This window comes from Strongylocentrotus purpuratus, unplaced genomic scaffold (assembly GCF_000002235.5).
Source record: "Strongylocentrotus purpuratus isolate Spur 01 unplaced genomic scaffold, Spur_5.0 spur5_scaffold_5, whole genome shotgun sequence".
NCBI classification, from domain to species: Eukaryota; Metazoa; Echinodermata; class Echinoidea; order Camarodonta; family Strongylocentrotidae; genus Strongylocentrotus; species Strongylocentrotus purpuratus.
Window position 1 is genome coordinate 13,682,025 of NW_022145611.1, and position 20,929 is coordinate 13,702,953.

Genomic DNA, 20,929 nt, shown 5'->3' on the forward strand with positions numbered 1-20,929 from the left:
CCATTATTTTTAGTAATGTGTTTAAGCTTCTAAAGGAGTGGAGGTGATGTAAAACATGTTTAATATACAAATGTACAGTACAGAGAGCTATGTTTAAATTTTGAATTTAAATATACTGGTAGCAATCGTTTCCTTTCTTTACCAGGTATTGTAATATGGAAGTGATAGTGTATAATAATAATAATAAAACGGTGCTTATAAAGCGCTTTCCACCAAAGTCTCCAAGCGCTAGCTATGAAATTAAGAATGTTACCCAATTGGAGTTCTATCAACAAATACAATTGTTACTTTGAATATAAATAAGGGCATTCCATATATTCTGAAATATTTAATTTGAAAGAAATACATGAGCAAATAATTCAACTCAGTGATGAAGTTCCTCATTTAAATATGAATGCTGGAGATAAAACATAGTCATACCATTTATGCATCATATACAACTATGAACTTTTCATAATATCACCATAAGCCCACTCTTTCATATTTGTGATGCAGGGTATTTATCTTCACACCTAATATTTTGTACATATGTATATTATGTAAATGAGATATTTGTGGAGTTATGTTTGAAAATACAAAATAAAATGGAAACCTGTAAATGAACATTTTGTACTTGTGATCATTGTACAGTATAGAGATTCATATACCATAATGCACATACAACTTGTGAAATCAGTCATTATCTTCACCTCATATTTTGTACATATGTATATTATGTAAATCAGATATTTGTTAGTCCAAAATCTTTGCTCTTTCTTATGTTAGCTACAAGTAAAAACACTAAAATAGTAACCAGTATTTACTACTAAATCAAATGCAATGAGGTTTTAAAGATGTTTTTCCTATGCCTGTGGCACAGAACTAATGTAGTTCTGTACCACAATAAAACATCTTGACTTGGGCTTCGAGTACTAGAATAAGAGCTATACCTTTGTGGTTGACAAATACATTGGAATTTCAGTTTATAGCAAAGCAGTCTTGGGTAAAACTTTTTCATCCTCACAGAGCGACTTCTAAGTTCTCCTTAGGGTACAAAGCTTGGACACCAAATTAGAGTTTACATGCGTCTCTGTTGGTGTGACTTGTATTAGCGTCATGCATGATAGCTTTGCTCATGTTCTTTGTAAATTACTGCTATCCTTACATTTAAAATTATTTTATTGGAAGCCTGACTTTTATTCTTTGACCTTCTATGGCTTTTATCTTTTTGCAGTATTGCAATTAATGTGTATTATAATTTAGCTTGGGACGATTGCTTTTTGTTTCAGCTGCTTATTGAAGTAACCAGAGCAGAAAGATACTAAAAGGTTCTTTCTCTCTCCTTCCCTCTCTCTCTCTCCCTCTTTTTCTCTCTCTCTGTTCCACCCTCCCCATTACTCTTGGGAAAGGTGTACAATGACAAACATTTTGAATAATCACTACAGTAGGATTCACATGTAACAGCTTCCAATACGATTTTAAAACCTCTTGATAATTCAAAGTTAATCTATTGCTCAACCAAATATTATTAAAGTATGAGTAAAATAAACATTGGTAAATTTTTCGGTATTAACATTGATGTTTATATTGCCTCCATGGTTTGGTTTCATACCACTCCACTTTAGAGTCTGTTTGGACTTCGTAATAATTTAACTTCTTTTCTCTCTCTTCTGCTCATCTAGCCGTAATCTCTGCCTTCAATTGCAATTCATTTTCAATAAACTGAATTTCATGCATTCTTCTGCAAAATGTACACCCTAAGGCATGATCTTTTAACAGCACGTGCTATAAGCTTCATTGCACACAAATAGTCTCTATTCAGTTTACCATTCCTTCCTTGCAAATATTACTTAAACAGAGAATATAATAACATTGTTTACCAAGGTAAACCTCATCAGCATCAATACTGTTCTTCCTGAAAGCCCTGTTTATGACTTCATCATTCTCAATTTCCCAGTTTGCTCCCCCTCACTAAATCCTTCCATTTCATTACTTTCCTTTAGCTTTTTATCCCACTTTTCTCTCTAATCCTTCATCTCCTTATCTGTCGATTTAATCTCATCATCTTTACAATGGCGTGATTCCATCTAAACAGGAATAATTCACTTCCTACCACTCTCCTTAAGAGTGCATCTATCATCATTCTTGAGTCGTCCATCCACATGTTGGAAAGTATTACAATCATTACCTTCCTTCAACCTTTAATCCTTATCCATCACTAAAAGTATGGAAATTAAAGTTCAACCCTATCGTTCTTCTCCTTATCTGTCCATTTAATCTCATCATCTTTACAATAACTTGATTCCATCTTAACAGAAATACTTCAATAAAAATCACTTTCTTTGAGGATGCTAGCTTGTATCATTGCTTGCCCCTAGGCAAGATGAGAAGTCTTGCAATCATTACTCTCATTAGCCTGTCGTCTGTTTTCTATTGCTAAAAGTACTGACAATACAGATAATCCTTATCGTTCCTCTCCTCATCTGTCAATTTCATCTCTTCATCTTTAAATTGGCTTGAAACCATCATGACAGAAATAATCGATCCCTATTAATTTCCTCGAGGATGCTTGTATCACCAAGCGTCCCTTGACAAGATGACAAGTCTTTCTTTCTTCCTCTTTCCTTCTGTTATTCCTCCCTCTGTCTCCTCTTCTATAACACGACTCTTTGCTTCTTGATGTGATCTAACACCATCTCCTTGGAGAGCTTGCTGGGGTCCTGCCTCATCTCTTGCTGGTCGTGAACTTTGACCCCTTCCTCCCAGGCCCACAGCAACCGATGGATCCGACATGCTCTGAAAATAATAAAATAATGCATGGGTACCGGTATTCCAAATACCATATATTACCATATATTGGTCTTGAAATGTGACTTCTTTTGTCCAGGCCCAAAGAAACGGATGAATTTGATATGGTCTTAAAGCCCCACTGCACTACTTATAGCTACTTGCGCCCTCTATATAGCAAACAATACCTAGTCGGTGCATGTTGGTCCCACATGATCCCCTTTTTCTTATGTTAATTGAGAGCTGATTTGATGAGATAACCATCTGTCAGTGACCTTGCAGGGAGATCTAATCCTCTGGCCAAACTAGTGTAGACAGGCTTTAAAATAAACTAGCTCTTTAGCTTTTCGATCAATTCATGGTTTTGACAAGACTTTACTTATACTTATACTTCTGGAGCAGAAGAACGTGTGGTCAGTGAAAATAATATGATCAAGGCCATAACCATAAATTTACAGGTGTGAACATTAAAACTATCCCATAATTGAAATGATAATCATATCAAAAATTCATGCAAAGGACATGACAATTACAATCTTATGAAAATACTGCCACATGGTGATGATAATAATGGAAAAACAAAATAAAGCAGATTCCAGTTTTTACAATAACAAATTACGAGATGGAGCAATAAGAACTCACTTGAATGAGGCGATGCTCTCTGGGGGATACTCAAACACTGAGTTGCGATTACTCATGTTGAAGAAATACAACCTCTTCTGGGTCCTACTCCATTGCACTGTCCATGGATCTGCATAAGATAAGCATTGTAATTATCATTATGTAACAAATACAATCAACATCAATGAGAGTACAGGTAATTAGATTGTAAAGACTTTCAAAAAAGCAACTCGGGGGCAATTTTAATAATAATAATAGCTAGTTCTTAAATAGTGCTTTTCAGGACCGAAGGCCCTCTCAAAGCGCTTTACAGATATATATATATTACTACCCCGGTCATCGGATTCAGGCTTACCCGCACACAATGTATGCACATTCTCCACTCCAGCCAGGCATCATTTTTACAAGCGCACACTTGCTAATATAAGCACATTAGCTTTCGCATCCTACCGGGTACCCATTTAACACCTGGGTGGAGAGTGGCAAATATAGATCAATGTCTTGCCAAAGGACATTACTGTCGTGGTGGGACTTGAACCGCGGACCTTGTGATCCACAGTCTGGTGACATATCCACTCGTCCACGACACCTCTATTATTATTATTATTATTATTGAATATGATTATGTACTGGGAGCCCCACCCCCCCCCCCCTAAAAAAACATACTTGGCATTGAAAGTTAGTTACATATGCAAATAAATAGTTACTGATGTAGTGCTCCTGATACTGTAGTACAACAGTTGTGAAAATCAAATTTTTCAGAGGGCGTGATGCCTTGGTTGTCAAAAGGTAGTCTCATAACCGGGAGGTCAAAGATTTGAAACCAATTTGATGCGCTAGTGCCTTTTGGTAATGCAATTAATCCTCAATTACCAATTCCCTTGTATATTGCCCTAGTCTATTATCTAAAAGCACATACTTGCTTTATTAATTAGCAGTTGCATAGACGCTTTACACAAATCACTGAATCAGAAATTGTTCATGCGTTGTTTCACAGTAAATATAGTTATAGCTATATAATAATAATAGGCATTTCTATAATGCTGTCTATCTATAAATTCTATTCCGAGGCGCATTTATTTAATATTATTATCCCGGCTTTAGCCTAGCTGCCATTACAGCGCTCAAGCAAGGAATTCATTCGTGCCAGGTACCCATTAACCTCATCTGGGTCGAGGGTGGCAAATGTATGTGAGTGTCTTACCGTTGCATGTCTTGATGAAGAAGATTCCCTGTGGCATGTAATGTCTGCCATTATCCGTCCTGTAACACAGTCTTCTTTGCCTTCCTCCACCCTTCACCACTAGCATCACCAGTCTGATGGACAATCACAAGGGCACCAAATCAAACATTGGTTTCATTTTCATCTAACATGCATTTCTAATAGAGTTGAACTCCTTGTATTCTCGAGCACAGTTTTGTGTACATGTTGGGCAACTTTTCCCCTAGTATACATGTACAATAGAGAGTGAATGTGTGCACTCAATTCAATTCAATTCAATTCAATAATGGTTTATTATGCAATTTCAAAATACATGCACTCATAAAAGAGATGGCTCAACACATTAAATTCCTTTACAACAAGCAAGGAAAATAACTACTGAAGTCATAGACATTCCCTGATGTAAGTAATGAATACGTCTTTGTGAATTTTAGCCAAGCAAATAGCAAATTGATTAAGCACGAATCTCTTCACTCTTGTGGATTAATGAAACCTTAATTACATACAAACAAGGGACAGTCACGTCATGATAGATCATCAGGGCCCCGTCTTACAAAGACTTACGATTGATCCAAATCAATCGCAAGTTTGCTGTCTCCTATTTCTAATGTACATAGTTGCGATTGATAAACTCTTTGTAAGACAGGGCTCTGATATCATAAAAAGCAAACACTTTTACATAGTCTGTTATCATTTTAATTTCCTTATTTAAAAAAAATGAACTTAAAGTGACATAAGGGAGGGGGAAGTTTGCAAACACGGCAAAATAATCGCGGATCAGTGATCGCAACCATCACATAACTCACCTATCCATTATCTCTGAGACATCCTGACATCTGAAGACCTCTTTGACCCTCAGTGGGGTCAGGTCAGATCTCGTAGGTCGATTCACTGCTTTGACAAACAAACTAATCCTTTGGACTCTGCAAGTATAAATGAAGAATTCCAATTAAACGGCTATTGACAGGTTATATTGACGGCTATAAATTATTCAGATCACTCGATACACCCATCAGAGTAGAATATATGCTCCCCCATTCTGCATATTTGTTCTGGAACGCTTGTTTTCAAGAAATCGTATTTAATGATAATTTTTGGAAACTCTGAATACACATGTACATTGAAAAGCTAAAAGGTGTGTCATTATTTGGCTTATGAAGGTAAAATTCAGTCAATAGATCATCTGAAATAACCCATTCATTTTAAAGATGACTGATAGGTATTTTGGAGAGCTTTATGTTTGATCATTTCACAAACTGATCACAAGAACATAATTAGTGTTTTTATTTAAAGTCTAGAATAGCAAAGAAGCTGCACTACACATCAAATCTTTGAAAGGAAAACAATATCACAGAGAAATTGACCTAGTCATTTAAACTTTTTCCAATTTTGACAACTTTTGTAACTTCCCCTTTTCTGAAGATAAAAGATTTCAGAATATTTCACTCTGCAAATCTCATTTAATAATTTTGTTTTATAGAGCAAGATTTTTCTATCATTAATTCTAGCGACCCTTTGCAGAGATCGACATTGACTGCTTTTCACATATTTACCTCTCTGAGTATGGTAATGAATGCACATCCTGACCTGCTAACCACATGGCGTCTATGATATGAGCTGTTAGCATTCTCCTCTGACCCGAGCCCTATACACATTCAAAACATGACAGGTAGTCAAATGGTATAGTGTAAACACATCATTCATGGGAGATGAGGTTTTGAGAGATATGTTGGGGAGCTATCCACATAGCATCTATGATATGAACTGTTCACATTCTTCTCTGACCTGGGGAGGTTTCACAAAGACTAAAATCGACTTTAAGTTGGACTTAACTATGGCAGGCCATGCACGCTATTGTTTGTTCTCACAATTATGTTCTTTAGATAATATTTTTTCATTCAATAAGGATTTATCAAAAAATGTAAATTCTGTAGATTGGTGACCATGATTTGTACGCCCCTCAAGAGAACAATGCCATTAAATGGTGAGAGCAAACAGTGGCATAAACGGCCTGCCATAGTTAAGTCCAACTTAAAGTCGTTCTTAGTCTTTGTGAAACACCCCCCTAGACTCTGAACAGTCAAAATAAACTTAGAGGAGATGGGATTTACAGATATTTTTTTGAGAGATGTGAGTTGGTCTAGTGGTCCGCTCTCTAGACTTTCAATGACACCGATAATGAATGAATGTTTTGATTTGATCTAAATACAATGTGTTATGAAACTGCTCTACAACTCTTTAATGACAAGACACTGCCAGGGGGGGGGGGGGGATGCTGCAAGGATGTGGTACCAATGTCTCCCAAATTACAAGAGAGACATACTTATATGCATGGCATGTATCGATGTGCTTCAGACATTTAAAATTTACCAAAAAAATAATAAATATACAACCACAGCAAATCTTTGTTATATAATTTAACTGATGCATGTTTCTCAAATCAACAACTTTGGTGGCAGGACAATTCAATAAGTAATTAAAAAATATAAACAATTTCAGTGCTCATTGTAAAAGTGTAATTTGTTTCTCAATTTAAAATTTGTGTTATCCTCACCTCTCCTTTGAGTTCCTCAAGAAGTTCTGCTTCAAACAGTGTGTCTCCTGGTAGCCGTAGCTTACACTTCTCTAGCTTCCTCCACCTAGGGGGTTGGTGCTTCCCATCCCAGAAGAATACATTAGATCTCTGTAAGAAAATAATGGGGTAGATAGAAAGGTAAAAATACTTGACAGGATTGATGTAGCTTTCTCCTTCGTGGTAGTTGGTTTAGGGCAATCCCAAAAATATACATAAGATATCAACAAAAAAATAATGGGTTATAAAATAAAAATACTTGACAGGATTGATGTAGCTTTCTCCTTCGTGGTAGTTGGTTTAGGGCAATCCCAAAAATATACATAAGATATCAACAAAAAAATAATGGGTTATAAAATAAAAATACTTGACAGGATTGATGTAGCTTTCTCCTTCGTGGTAGTTGGTTTAGGGCAATCCCAAAAATATACATAAGATATCAACAAAAAAATAATGGGTTATAAAATAAAAATACTTGACAGGATTGATGTAGCTTTCTCCTTCGTGGTAGTTGGTTTAGGGCAATCCCAAAAATATACATAAGATATCAACAAAAAAATAATGGGTTATAAAATAAAAATACTTGACAGGATTGATGTAGCGTACATCAAGCTAGCTTTCTCCTTCATGGTAGTTGGTTTTTGCTATCCCAAACGAATACATAAGATATCTACAAGAAAGTACTGGGTTAGATACAAAAGTAAAATTGTTGAAAAGAATGATGCAGCTTAAACCTGTTTAGCTTTCTTAGCCTTGGGGATAGTTCCTCTCATCCCAGAAGAGTACATAAGCATAAGATCTCTACAAAAACAAAGTTATGGTACACACAAGGAGCTGATCAGACACTTCTCATCTTAGAAAGAACTTGTAGGATCTCTACATGAACAAAAGGTGGTATATAAAAAACCTTTTCCTCTCTATCGGAAACTTTGTTTAAAATTGTAACCGAGGTTGAGAGTGAAAAAACAATTACAGAGTCAATTAGAAGGCCAACTTTCGAAAGTTTTAATGTATATATACATATATATATATATATATATTTTTGTTTTGTTTTTGGGGGGGGGGGGAAAGAAATGAAAGTTTTCTTGAATGTTTTTCATAAATTAAAGTACAACCTGTGAACCTGGTATAGAATGATCCAACGTATATTCCCAGTACAGTTAGCACAGCACTTTGTTTCATAGTATCCCAAGGTTTTTTTTTGTGCAATTGGAAATAATGTCCATCAAAGCTGGTACAATAGAGAGGAATATCATACTTGACACTGAAAGGAAAGTGATAGAATTTCTATTATGACCTACCCCAACACCAAGAACAAAGTAGCGCTCTCCTGCAGACACTGTACAGCGATAGTCATACACACTCTTGACTTTCTGAGCAAAGTTCTCCTTGTCCAACGGCATGGCAATCCTGCAGAAGTAACCGCAGTCGCCCCGATCCTCCTGTTAAACAGAAAAGCATCCCCAAATTCTTAATTCTTACCCCTCTCTTGTTACAACTTTCATGTCAAGGGGTCAGTGACACAAAGACGTAACTCCATTTTGGCCATTTTGAGAAAAAGCGGTTTATGTGTCAATGAGCACTTAGGCCTTAAGGAGTTAAGTCTATGTTTCACTAGCCATTGACTTTAATGATATCAAATACTCATTTTAGCAAAATATGGAGTTACGCCTTTGTGTCACTGAACCCTCGATATGTACATGATTTTTGTGTGTAATGGAAGCATGCCATAACTAAATATCAAGCATCATCAGTAGAATGTGACCCCTACAGGAAAACATTTTTCTGGCACTATAAATCTTCCAAGGGTTTGCTGCAATGGCTTACAACACACCTGTTTTTCATCATGAATAGCCTCGATCAATGCAATAAGTGTTATGTAGATCACAGAAAGGGAAAATTAGGCTTTCTCAGGTCTAAATGCCCTACATCAAAACAGGTCCTACAAAATCTTTGGTTTTAATAACCTACCCCTTTACTTACAGTGAGTTTCCTATAAGCATCTACATAAAAAAGACAATGTAAAAGCCTTTTGAGTTAATTTTGACAAAAAGTGCAAGCCATCTGTTGCACCATCTACAAATGCATCTACCATAGGCTACGGCTATGTCTTAGGCAGTGTGTGGACATAGAAAGGGAGTGACGACCCTTGCCTCCGGAGTCACAGGAGCGGATGGGGTCAATCTCTGCCTCAACCGCATTTAGGTTATACCATTTAATAGTCATGGATTGAGAATGGATTAGGGACCCTTACTGGTTTGAAATAGAAAGATTAAACAAGAACTTATGTTCAAAGTTTGTGTGTTATTTTATGAATAATTAGAGGAAGAGTATATGCCAACCTCTCCTTCCCTTTATCATAAAAGGCCAACTTAATACAATTCTTGTCAGCTTCTATTTTCTTCAGGACTATTTTTCAACAGTAGCCAAGATTGCTTCAAAAAATGATCTGCGCATGCTCGGGCGGGTTTAAACGAGAACTATGAAGTAAAATTAACAAGGGCTATGAAGTAGCTCCACAGAATTACATTGGCTGGAGTCAATACATGCATTATGTTAAGGCAAGTTTGACATATAAATCTTCACCACGATAAAGTTGACACATGCATGCTAAAAAAAAAATAAAAGTCTCATGTTTAACATGTCTTCATACCTGGCAAAGTTCACTGAACTTAGTAGCTGTATCTGGGACTTTGGGAGCTGCTCTTGATCTTCCTGGGATCTAAAGGAAAGCAAAAATAATTCTTCAAATTAAACAGAACATCAAAATGTCACTTTTATATTGCCTTTGCTCGATTCCTGTGGGTTTTCGTAATAAACGAACAGGAGTATAAAAAAATGTTACATTGCAGTGATGAATCTGGGGTTTCATCTTTATTTCACAATCAATGTCTTTGATACTTAAATACAGTCACCAGCAAAATCATTTCCCTTTTGATAACTTGTAAACCTTATAGGTAGTGGGCAGTTCTACAGAACTGCACTCCTGTCCTCCACGAGGTCCTAAGGTCACACCTCTGGCAAGTATGACCAACCCTTAGCCACCCAAACCTGAGATATGGTGAAACTGTTGAGCAGTAACAGCAGTGAAAGACCTCAACTTAATTAGACAATAAGATCAAATAGTTTGTTCTTGTATAGTTCACATCACAATATGAGACACCACCCTTCTTCACTTTTAAAGAGCTTTGAAAAAGATGACCCTAAGTATTAGAAATAATCCTACCAGGTACCCACCTACTACACATAGGTCAAGTGAAGATTAATGTTCTAACAAAGAATATAAGTCCTGTGGCAAGGATTTGAGCCCTAAACCTTGTGATTCACAGTCTTGTGACTTCAAACTACACCACAGCACCTCTACAATCTTAAATAGCAATTGTGTTGTTGGTAGTCCATTGAGTAGTCATGATCTTTAGAAGAAGGAAGCCAAACGTACCCCCCAGAGTGCCAGACATTCATCCCTCATCCTCTTCTGTTCCATCTCAATCAGATCGGAGTTCTGTACATAGGCCTGGATCTTGGCAAGACCTTGGGTTTGAGTTTCAGCTTGCCTGAATAAACAACCATTATTAATTTTTAGTGTCATTAGATTCAACTCTTTGTGGAATGAATGAAATAAAAACAGCTTGCCTGAATATACAACAAATATTAATTTTTCTTTCCTTAAATTCAACTCTTTTTGGAATGAACGAAATAAAAACAGTGAATACAAAATTTGGGGTTGAGACTATTCACTCAACAGACTATTCACTACACAGAGATACATCTGCATTATCTCCAAGTTGTACAAAGTTATTGAGATGACCAGTACAGTGCTTTTCATTGACAGTTCATTGACCTTTGACTTTGAACTTTGGCTTTGACCTTGAAAACATTACCCAATATTCAAACTTGACTGAGGTCTTCAAAAGATGAGCATATAGTATGAAGTTATTGAGAGTGCGCTGCATGGCCTGACTGATGGACGGACAGGATTAAGTCCTTTAAAATGACTAGGGACAATGACAATACTGATAGTAGATCATTAATTATAATAATAATACTTTGTTTCTAGGCGCAGTACATATTATTACCCGGTCATCAGATTCAGGCTTACCCACACACAATGTATGCACATTCTCCACTCCCTGGGGAGCATTCCGTACATTGTACATTGCGACTCATCACTGTACCTTTCATTCTGTGCTATGACGTAGTCCATGAAGGCGTCGTCTGCTTGCAGCACACCGAGAGGAACACTCTCAAGCACATCCTGTTTACTTGGTTTCAGCATGTTCAAGGTCACATTCAGGTCGTAGAGGAAGTCATGCGTCGGGTCAGTTCCCGACCTACGACCCTTGCAGATCACATATCTAAATGAGAAATGTTATACTCTGCCAATTACACAATTACAAGTGCACACTATCACACACACACTTTTAGAGATAGTGGAAAATCAATATTGGTCATGACTATCTATTTGAAGTGACACTGAGTAAGAGCTTTGATGAGGCATTGACCTCTCTGAATAAACAGCTTTTTCAGTATTTGTGCTTTATAGAAGCAAAGGACCCTGAAGCAAGGCATTGAACAACGATACTGACCTTTCTGAATTTGCTGGTCTGCTTGTGACGGGTTTGAAGAGGGAGACTTGTTCGAATGACCGGTAAAGGACGTAGATCAGACCAATGCTGAATGGTGTGAAGAGGTCAAAGGTCTTGCACACAAAGTGACCACCTGTAATGAGTGATTGAAAGAGATTGAAAAAGAATTTAAATGAAAGATTAACATAAGAAACAAAAAAATGTTTAGATTATGATCAGGACAAAAGCTTCTTTTACTGTGAGGCTTAAATGAAGTCTTACAAAGCACAGCTCCTGATAGAAATAGTGAAGAGAAAGAATAGCAATAATAACTTCTTTGATCATTTGACCAATTAAGAATAAAATAGTAAGGGATAGGACATTGAATGATTACTGAAACACTGGCATCTAGAACATGGAAATATATTGAGTTGAAACCACCGCATATATTTTATGTATGTTTCTGTATAGGGATGGATTTTACAGGTACCTCCTAAACCCATTCATCACTCTGTCCTAAATGTATTAGAAAGCATGGGGGAAAAACTGTTTAGGAGTTGAAGCTGAATTATGAGACATATTATATGACATGATTCTTACAAGAGTTTATTCATAATAATAAATATATAGCGCCAAATCTACTCTTTGGAGTGCTCAAGGCGCATGTAGGAATAATTAAGAATTAATTAATTAATTTTTTTACATGATTTTTAACGGTTAAGAACCAAAGGGTATGTACATTACAATACCTTCTCTGACTATTGACATGGCAACCAAGAACTGACATAGCAACAGTTGTTTATTGAGAATCTCCTGGATATTCTCCTGACCTTCCACAGAGAAACCCTAGTGAAGAAAAAGACCAAGCAAGGGTGAAATTCAAATGTCATTCACGAGGGCTTACTGTTTTCATTTTGTTAAGATTTTTTACATTACACCCTATTGCTAGAAATCTTATTCAGCGGTGGCCCTCTTTTCATTTACAGGGCATTTTAAAGACGATACAGATATCCTATTGTGGAGGTGTCATAATATAGTGCTTCGTTCACTTGACTCTCAGTCCAAGTCTTGAGGGTTCCAATCTCAGTCTGCCATTAAGACATTAATTCACATTTGCCACTCTTCACCCAGGTGTAAATGGGTACCTGTCAATCGCTGGGATAATAATTATTGCAGGGCCTTCAAGAAGAGCAGCGTTGAAGCTGGTGAGGCTGCCATGGGTACCGGTAAAAGAAAATTATTATTTCATCAATTACTCTAATTCTTGGAATACTGTAGAAATTTCATAAAGACGATCCGAAGACCTGATCCCATGATTACACATAGCTTATCTGCCCCTATGTCATTTCATAAACACACGTGCAAAACTGTGGATTCTAGGGCCTTTTATTAAAGTTGAAATCATTGACGTAATCCATGTACTAAATATGAAATACATAACAAAATACTCACCCCATCGGCCATGACGAAATGGACACCTTTCCCATCCGTGTGCTCCATTACAAATCTTCTGAACTCACTTTGGTTCTCACTGTTTGTAGCATCCCCATCACCATCACTCCCATTCACACCTAGCATAAGAAACAATAACATCACTCATCTCAATATGATGCAAATAGATGCAAATAGGATGCGAATAGATATCATGCTTGAGAGTGGACAGCAGCCAAAAAAGGAAAAGGCTCCTATAACAATAATAATAATAAAAATGGTGCTGATAAGGCCTTACTCCTCAACCGTATCCTCCATTTCCCACAACAAATTCACAACCCTGATATTTTAATTCTACCAAACATCAAGCATTATTGGTTGGTTACAAATTTGATTTCCAACCAGACCCCCCCCCCCCCACAACAACAAAATAAAAAATGTAGGTAAATAACAAGTATTCTTACACGGAAGATTACCTACCATAGTGAGGTTCAAAGAATTCTGGAGATGCTGAGAAGAAGTTCTCCAGCTTGAAATCACAGCTACCTTTCAAGGTGAACCCAAAACCTTTGACCCGGAAGTCCCTCCTGGTCTGAGACTGTGTTCTCCTCCACACCACGTACTCTGAGAAACCTCCAGGGCCAGCAGCCACATCAGCAAAATACAGGAGCTCATTGTCTTTCACCACCGGCGTCTGCTTATCAAAAATATTAAAAATGAAAAAGAGGCGATGAAGACATATTCCACTGATTTGAGTGTTAATAAACAAAAAACAAATCTTATTCAGAGAGACTGAGTAAGTCATCTTGAGCAGTAGTAAAAGTAGAAAAAGAAAACAAAATTGATATTTTTTATAGATATCTTCATAATCAAACTTAAAATTATATAACATTTAATTTAACCTCACTTATTATTTATGATATAAAAGTCAATACCTATTGCGCGATCAAAAGATTTTTAGAAGAATTTCTCCTTTGCCAATTTATAATATACCAACTATCTGGAATGCAGCTCCATTACTCACCCTATCTGGGTGTTTTGGCGATGTGAACATATAATCACAGAGAAAGTCCATATTAGCCATCTTCATGGCTGCTCGATTCAGGAAGATGCCACCCCGGATCGTCTCATAGGGGTTGGAACGGGTTCTGGCTTGCCTCATCTCCTCTGCGTCAAGGCGGTCAAAGGTCGACTATTGAGAAAAAAAGGAGTAATGCTCAGCTTATTCTACATAAGATCTTATCAGCAGTAATGTATTCTCATTTTTTAAAATTCCATTTTGCACACCCTGAAACTAGAAGCTTTTTTAAGGTTCGATCTTTGGCCCATACTGTTAACTTAGGACTATTAAATAATGTTGCTCCGATTGCAAATAAGCAAATAGGGCACATTTGATAAAACCATACAGTAAGGAGAGCATGACTGTAGTACTGACTACTATATGACTAATCTTAAACAAGGCTCATCTCAGTTTGGTCTGGATAGGACTAGTTGTAATGTGCCAAGTATTTGAAACTTCATACAAACATTGCCTATCACCCAAATTGAGAGCGAAGAAAGAAAAAAAACAAGGATAGTATGCATTCACATTGTAATTACATGCAGAGTGAATTCAATTTAGATGTAATACTCTTTTGAGACTGACTTAAGTCCCCCCCCCCCCCCCCCCACCCTCCAAAAAAAATTACAAAAATTCTTGTGTGTTTCTTACCTTTTGTTCAAGGAGTATCTTCAGCAGGGTTTCATCACAGAATTCTGTCTCATCATCAATTGTCAGCTTTTGCTGTAGATAGAAAGAAAGAGATAGCAATTTGTCACATCCTTATTACCGTAAAGGCAATTAATAAAAAAACATGAGAGGAAGAGGGTGACATGTTCATTTCACTGCTCAATTAAGGATGTCATGTTGTATGGACACTGACAGACATCCTTTTTTGGGGGGAGGGGTCCTAAGTGAGCAGATGGTCTTGCAGCACCCCAGGGTGTGTTCCGAGAGGATTAAATTGATTTCACATGTTGCAATTATGCATTGATTTATAAATCTATCATGCTTGTTTGTCCCCTTGTCAGGCAGAAGGTGTCCCTCACACTTGGCATGAGCATAAAGTGTTTAATATGTACTGGTGAGAACACTGTGGATGGAAAATACCTTGTGAACATATGTACCGTTTGTCAGCCCTTACCTTTTGGGCATCCCACAGGACTTTCCATTCCTCTATCTCAGCGCTGGTCAGGATACCTTGTGATGGCTCCATCCATTCAACGGTTTCTTCAGAAGACACCTAGAGTAACAAAATCAATGAAAGTAATAATAATGATCTCGATTTATATACCTCTTAATAGAAAATACAGTCTTTAAGCCCTTTACAGATATTATTACCCCGGTCATCGGATTCATTCATGCACAATGTGCACCATCTCCACTCCCTGGGTTGTATTCCTACCATATGGTCACCGTGAGGGCATATGGCAATTACTAACACAAATGCTTTGGCATGGAGTGGCAAATGTAGATTAATGCCTTGCCAAATTACATTAGTGCCGTTTCGAGGATCGAACCCACAACCTTTGCATTTGAAGTCAAGTGCTCAAACCACTCAACTACGACACTTCTACTGATAGTTATGAATAGCTAGCACATTCAGAAATTAACATCATGAGCACAGAGAGATAGCATAAATGCCATGCATCATTTCAAGTGAAGAATGATTATAATGCAAATTCAAATATGCCAACCTTATGCTCATGCTTTCATTGTCTCACTCAAACTGATATTATTTGAAAGAGCAGCTAGCATAATTTTGCTCTGCAAATTTCATATTCACGATTATACTGTTAATTATGCATAAGTGATACTGATAACTAATAGAAGTAAATTTTGAGCAAACTGGCAATACCTGACCAGACTATGTACTCCGGACAAGATATTACAATTTATAGGTGGTCCAATTATTGATCATTTGTACTGGCATCATTCGCTGCAGCTTTATTCTTTCAAATACATAGAGTTTTGTTTGGGTATAGTGTTGTGTCAAGGATTGAAATTTAAACGTTAATTAAAGGACGAAATTGACTGCTGAGCAATTGTGGATGTACTATATGTTGTACGTTGCCCCTTCATGGAACGAGTTCCCATCATCATCTTTTCATGAAAAATGTAAATATCATGATTGTATTTGATTGTTTCAATAAGACACATTTATTTTTAAAAAATATTTCAAAAGTTCCCATCATAATCATCATATTGAACATACCTTTTCATCTCCGGCCCACACCACTTCAGTGCTAGGTTCAAATCCAGCCGTCTTGAGACCGAGACCACGTCGCCCTCTTTGTTTGGATGCTTCAACGATGTCCACACGACCTTTGCCCTTTTTACCAAGTCCTGCGCCTTCTTTGTAACCCATTTTAGCCTGGAGTCGAAAGAAAAGAAATTTTATAGACCTTGTGGTAGATTAGCCTCGTACTACACAAGTTATCCAATAAAATTTTCTACTACTTCTTCTATTACTACTACTACTACTACTACTAAAAACAAAAACAAATTGAAAGAGAGAAATTCTACAATAATTTATTACAAAAGAGGGTTCCTACGGAGATATAATGTTCTATGTATTCCTCCTTTATGGCAATAACTGTATCAGTTTACATATAGCCATCCTTCATGAAAGAGTTCAACATTCCTTCAAATATCTTCAAATATTGGCACTGCTTCCCTTTCCATCTTCTCTGCCATTTAAATAGCGGAGGAAATGCAAAGCACATACAAAGTACAACTTTTTGTTTTTTTATAGAAGTTGCAAGAAGGGGAAAAAAAGGGATATAGCCTATTGTTTAGTATTAGTATTACCATCATTTTCTGTGCAGCTGAGCTGTATCCTGAAGATGATGATGGCGCTGCTGGCTTGGAAGGGGCCATTGATGGGGCCATTGATGGGGCCATTGATGCACCCAGGCCCATCGGTTTGAAGAGAGGCGGTGGAGATCCAATCGAAGATGAAGAATCAGAAGAGTCTGTGGATGCATCGCTCAGGGATTTGAACATCTGCTGGGGGGCAAAAGACACACCCCCTCCTCCACCGTCATCCCCATCTAATAAATATTTGAAAAGAATCTAGTAATCAATCCTTTGTTTGGTGTTGGTTTTTTAGGCTTCGCCCTCCAGGTCATAAATAAACGTACAAGCATGCCTGCCTGAAACTGTCATACTACTACTAATAGAGAATTTCAGTATTACCCATCTATCCTGTGGTTCTAGCAGGCGCGGATCCAGGATTTCTTAGGGGGGGGGGCCCAAATTTGAAATTATGCTAGCCAAATATTGGTACGTAATGGTGACCAACGGTGATGTAATGCGGCGGGGGGGGGGTCGGTGCAGGGAGGGGCGAGTCCCCCCCCCCCCCTCCTCCACGAAACGCGGAAGCTTTGACGTTTCGTTAAATTATTAAAGAAAGAAGACGATTCGTTGTACCGTTCTCGACTCAAAATCTTCGTCTGAATTTAGTTTTGCCCCTCCCGCGCGAAGCGCGGAAAATTTTACGTTTTATTAAATTATTAGAGAAAGAAGACGATTCATTTTAGAGTTCTCAACTCTTAATCCTTGTCTGAATTCAGGTTCCCCCACCCTCCTGCGCGAAGCGCGGAAGATTTGACGTTTCATTAAACTATTAAAGAAAGAAGACGATTTGTTGTACCGTTCACGACTCTTAATCCTCGTCTGAATTTAGTTTTTCCCCTCCCGCGCGAAGCGCGGAAAATTTTACGTTTTATTAAATTGTTAGAGCAAGAAGACGATTCGTTGGAGAGTTCTCGACTCTTAAACCTCGTCTGAATTCAGGTTCCCCCATCCCGAGCGAAGCGCGGAAGCTTTTACGTTTCATTAAATCATTAGAGAAAGAAGACGACTCGTTGTACCGTTCTCGACTCTTAATCCTCGTCTTAATTCAGTTCCCCCCCCCTCCTGCGCGAAGCGCGGAAGCTTTTAAGTTTCATAAGATAATGAGAGAAAGAAGACGATTGGCTTTACAGTTCTCGACTCTTAATCCTCGTCTGAATTCAGGTGCCCCCCCCCTGCGCGGAAGCTTTGACGTATCATAAGATTATGAGAGAAAGAAGACGATTCACTGTACCGTCCTCGATTCTTAACCCTTGTCTGAATTCAGTCCCCCCCCCCCTCCCCTCCCGCGCGAAGCTTTGACGTTTCATTAAATTATTAGAGAAAGAAGACGATGCGTTGTACCGTTCTCTATACTCTTAATCCTTGTCTGAATTTCAAAGATGTTCTTTGTCTGCTCCTTTTACTTCCTACGTCCTCTTCCGTTTTTGGGGGACCGCCCCCCCCCCTGGCTACGCGCCTGCGGTTAGATAAACACATTTTGATAACTTGTCCGGCCCCGGAAGCTCAGGGTTTCAGGCGTTTAATTAATGTCAGATGATCATTTTTTTTTAATACCTATTATTTTGTGACACTGGTAGTTCACTATTTGGCGTGGGGTCCAGGGGGCGGATCCCCCCCCCAAAAAAAAGAGGGGTTTTAGGCAATAAATTACCGTCAGATGAGCATCTAAGGGCCAGCCGTAGCGCCCTAGGTGGAATCCAGGGGGCAGAGCCCCCGGAAGCTTAGGGGTTTTAGGCATTTAATCACGGTCAGATGAGCATATTTTGATGCCTCATTTTTTAACACTGCACTGGCATTTAACTATTCTTTCTTTCTTGCTCTCATTCTATTTTTTTTTCTCTTTAATATACTTTTTCAAATAAAGTGGGGGGGGGGGGGAGGGAGCTCGAGGCTCCCGATCCCTGCCGTACCTCGGGCCCTGATATGTAGGAATCTCAAGAATCATATTTCGTGCCTGGCTGTAAATTTAGGAATTTGTCATTTTCCAACAAACACATATACAAACGTATAATTTACTAAAAAATGAGGACAAATCTCGGAAATTATGTCATTTCAGCATTAATTGTAATCCACCGTTGTGGAATTAGAAATAAACCACGTTTGAATTTGATTCCCCCAAAGCCCCCCCCCCCCCCCATTAGTACGCCAGTATCTCCTCTTTTCCTTTTTTCTTTCCCTTTCCTTCCTTCTCTCTTATTTTTTTGATTGGGGGGGGGGGGGGGGGGGTTAACAGCCTGGGAGGCAGGGCCCTTTCGGCCCCCCCCCGATTTCCTTCTTCCCCCTTTTCTTTTCTTCTTCTTCTTCTTCTTCTTCTTCTTCTTCTTCTTCTTTCTTTCTTTCTTTCCCTTTCTCTCCTCTTTCCCTTTCCCTTCTTTTCCTTTCTTCTCTCTTTTTTTTTTTTTTTTTCTTTTTTGCGGGGGGGGGGGGGGGGCCAAGGCCCGCTCGGCCCCCCCCCTGGATCCGCGCCTGGGTTCTAGAGTGTATAATCTTTTTCAACTTTAACTTTAATCAAGTGTGTAGATCCAACATACGATGGCACTGTTGTTTTGACGAGTGTTAGTTTTGTAATTGCTGCCTGTGCTGAACATATTTTCTTCATCGTAAGTAAAGAATAAAAAAGATGACCTTGTTCTAGATAATATCTAATGTTTTAGTTTTACATTTCAAAAAATAATTATAGGTCTATAAAATATATAAAATATGACTGACTTAATTATTGCAATCATTCCACTAGAATTTCCAATAATCCAGCATTAAAAAAAAAACACTAAAATAATGAAAGTGAGGGAATATCATATGGAATACTAAAAATAGATCCAACGTACTTTAGTCTTTAGACCGCATTAACATTTTACTCTAGATCAAATCAAAGTCCTTGACTACCATACAAATAGGATTCATATTCATAATACCTAGATCTGCAGTTAACTCATAAATTATTCATAACCTTACCAAGTTTTTTAATTTCTAAAGCAGTCTAGATCTAGACAAATGTGAAAAATTGATTTGTCTGAATTTACGTTTATTGACAAGACTTGAGAATGTGATGAATGTGATGTGACATGCAATATATATGTTAAAGCTACAGTTACTTTTAAAAGTATTCAACAAAGGCACTAATTCAACTAGTCCATCTGTCATTCTTGAGTTACAGAAAACACAAAAAGACATCAAATTTACAAGGGGTAGGATTATGAATGTGTCTGTATGTGTTGAGCTGAGCGAGGCGAGGGGATCAAACGTATAATGTGTACATGTGGGACTAAGGTTGTTTTGAAAATTTGATGGTTGGTAACGGGAAGATCTACATCATTTGACACGGAAGAGAGGTAAATTCTCACCATTGAAATTTGATTTCTTGGACAGAGGTGGTCCATCTGACTCCCCGTCGTATTTCCTTTTCCTATCCATCCTCAAAATAGCGTTAAAGTGTACAACAAAAATTGAGTTTTTATCCTTCTTTTGGCTCTGGTTAGCAGTTGGATTCCTGTGATCTCGGCAACTAGTATTTTCTGCGTCTTTCGACTCGGCCCCAAATTGTACGATGCGGGACTACTACTCCGTATGTGATCATGATGTGCTTTAAAATAGCGATATTTGTTATAGAAGAAAATTAGTAAAAAATATATCGTTATTCTATAGAGATTACCAAAACCATAGAAATAGTATGGTTAATACTGCCACTACATTAAGCATAATACACGAATGAAAAATGAAGTCGAAACTAAATGGTGCCGACTTTATTAAGGACAGTGTGTTTCGACGCCTGGGTGGCTCGTAATGTACAAGATACTCGGGGATTCCCCGTGCCTACTTTTGTTTACAATTGGAGGAAGTTCGTTATTCCAGTAAAA

At 37.8% G+C, this 20,929-nt stretch overlaps 1 protein-coding gene across 1 annotated transcript; it reads right to left on the bottom strand.

Moving 5' to 3' along the window:
• Positions 1–54: 54 nt before the first annotated feature.
• LOC580281 (cap-specific mRNA (nucleoside-2'-O-)-methyltransferase 1) lies at positions 55–20,559 on the bottom strand. The gene is made up of 20 exons (XM_003729253.3): positions 20,417–20,559; positions 17,028–17,269; positions 16,432–16,590; positions 15,361–15,459; positions 14,889–14,960; positions 14,202–14,369; positions 13,658–13,871; positions 13,199–13,317; positions 12,496–12,592; positions 11,768–11,900; positions 11,357–11,536; positions 10,621–10,735; positions 9,835–9,903; positions 8,483–8,623; positions 7,164–7,292; positions 6,163–6,254; positions 5,416–5,532; positions 4,592–4,704; positions 3,409–3,517; positions 55–2,775 (listed from the first exon to the last, which is right to left on the bottom strand). Exons 1-20 carry the CDS (start codon positions 20,484–20,486, stop codon positions 2,634–2,636), a joined length of 2,580 nt encoding a protein of 859 aa, XP_003729301.3. The 5' UTR covers positions 20,487–20,559; the 3' UTR covers positions 55–2,633.
• Between the last annotated feature and the right edge of the window lie 370 nt (positions 20,560–20,929).

What these genes read in the sequence shown, in the direction of transcription:
- LOC580281 (XM_003729253.3), bottom strand. Translation starts at nt 20,486, where the DNA reads ATGGATAGGAAAAGGAAATACGACGGGGAGTCAGATGGACCACCTCTG. An exon ending in AGATACTCCTTGAACAAAAG is followed by an intron (nt 14,370 to 14,888) that starts GTAAGAAACACA and finishes TTTTCTCAATAG; the next exon opens with TCGACCTTTGACCGCCTTGA. An exon ending in GAGAGCATCGCCTCATTCAA is followed by an intron (nt 2,776 to 3,408) that starts GTGAGTTCTTAT and finishes TATTATTTTCAG; the next exon opens with AGCATGTCGGATCCATCGGT.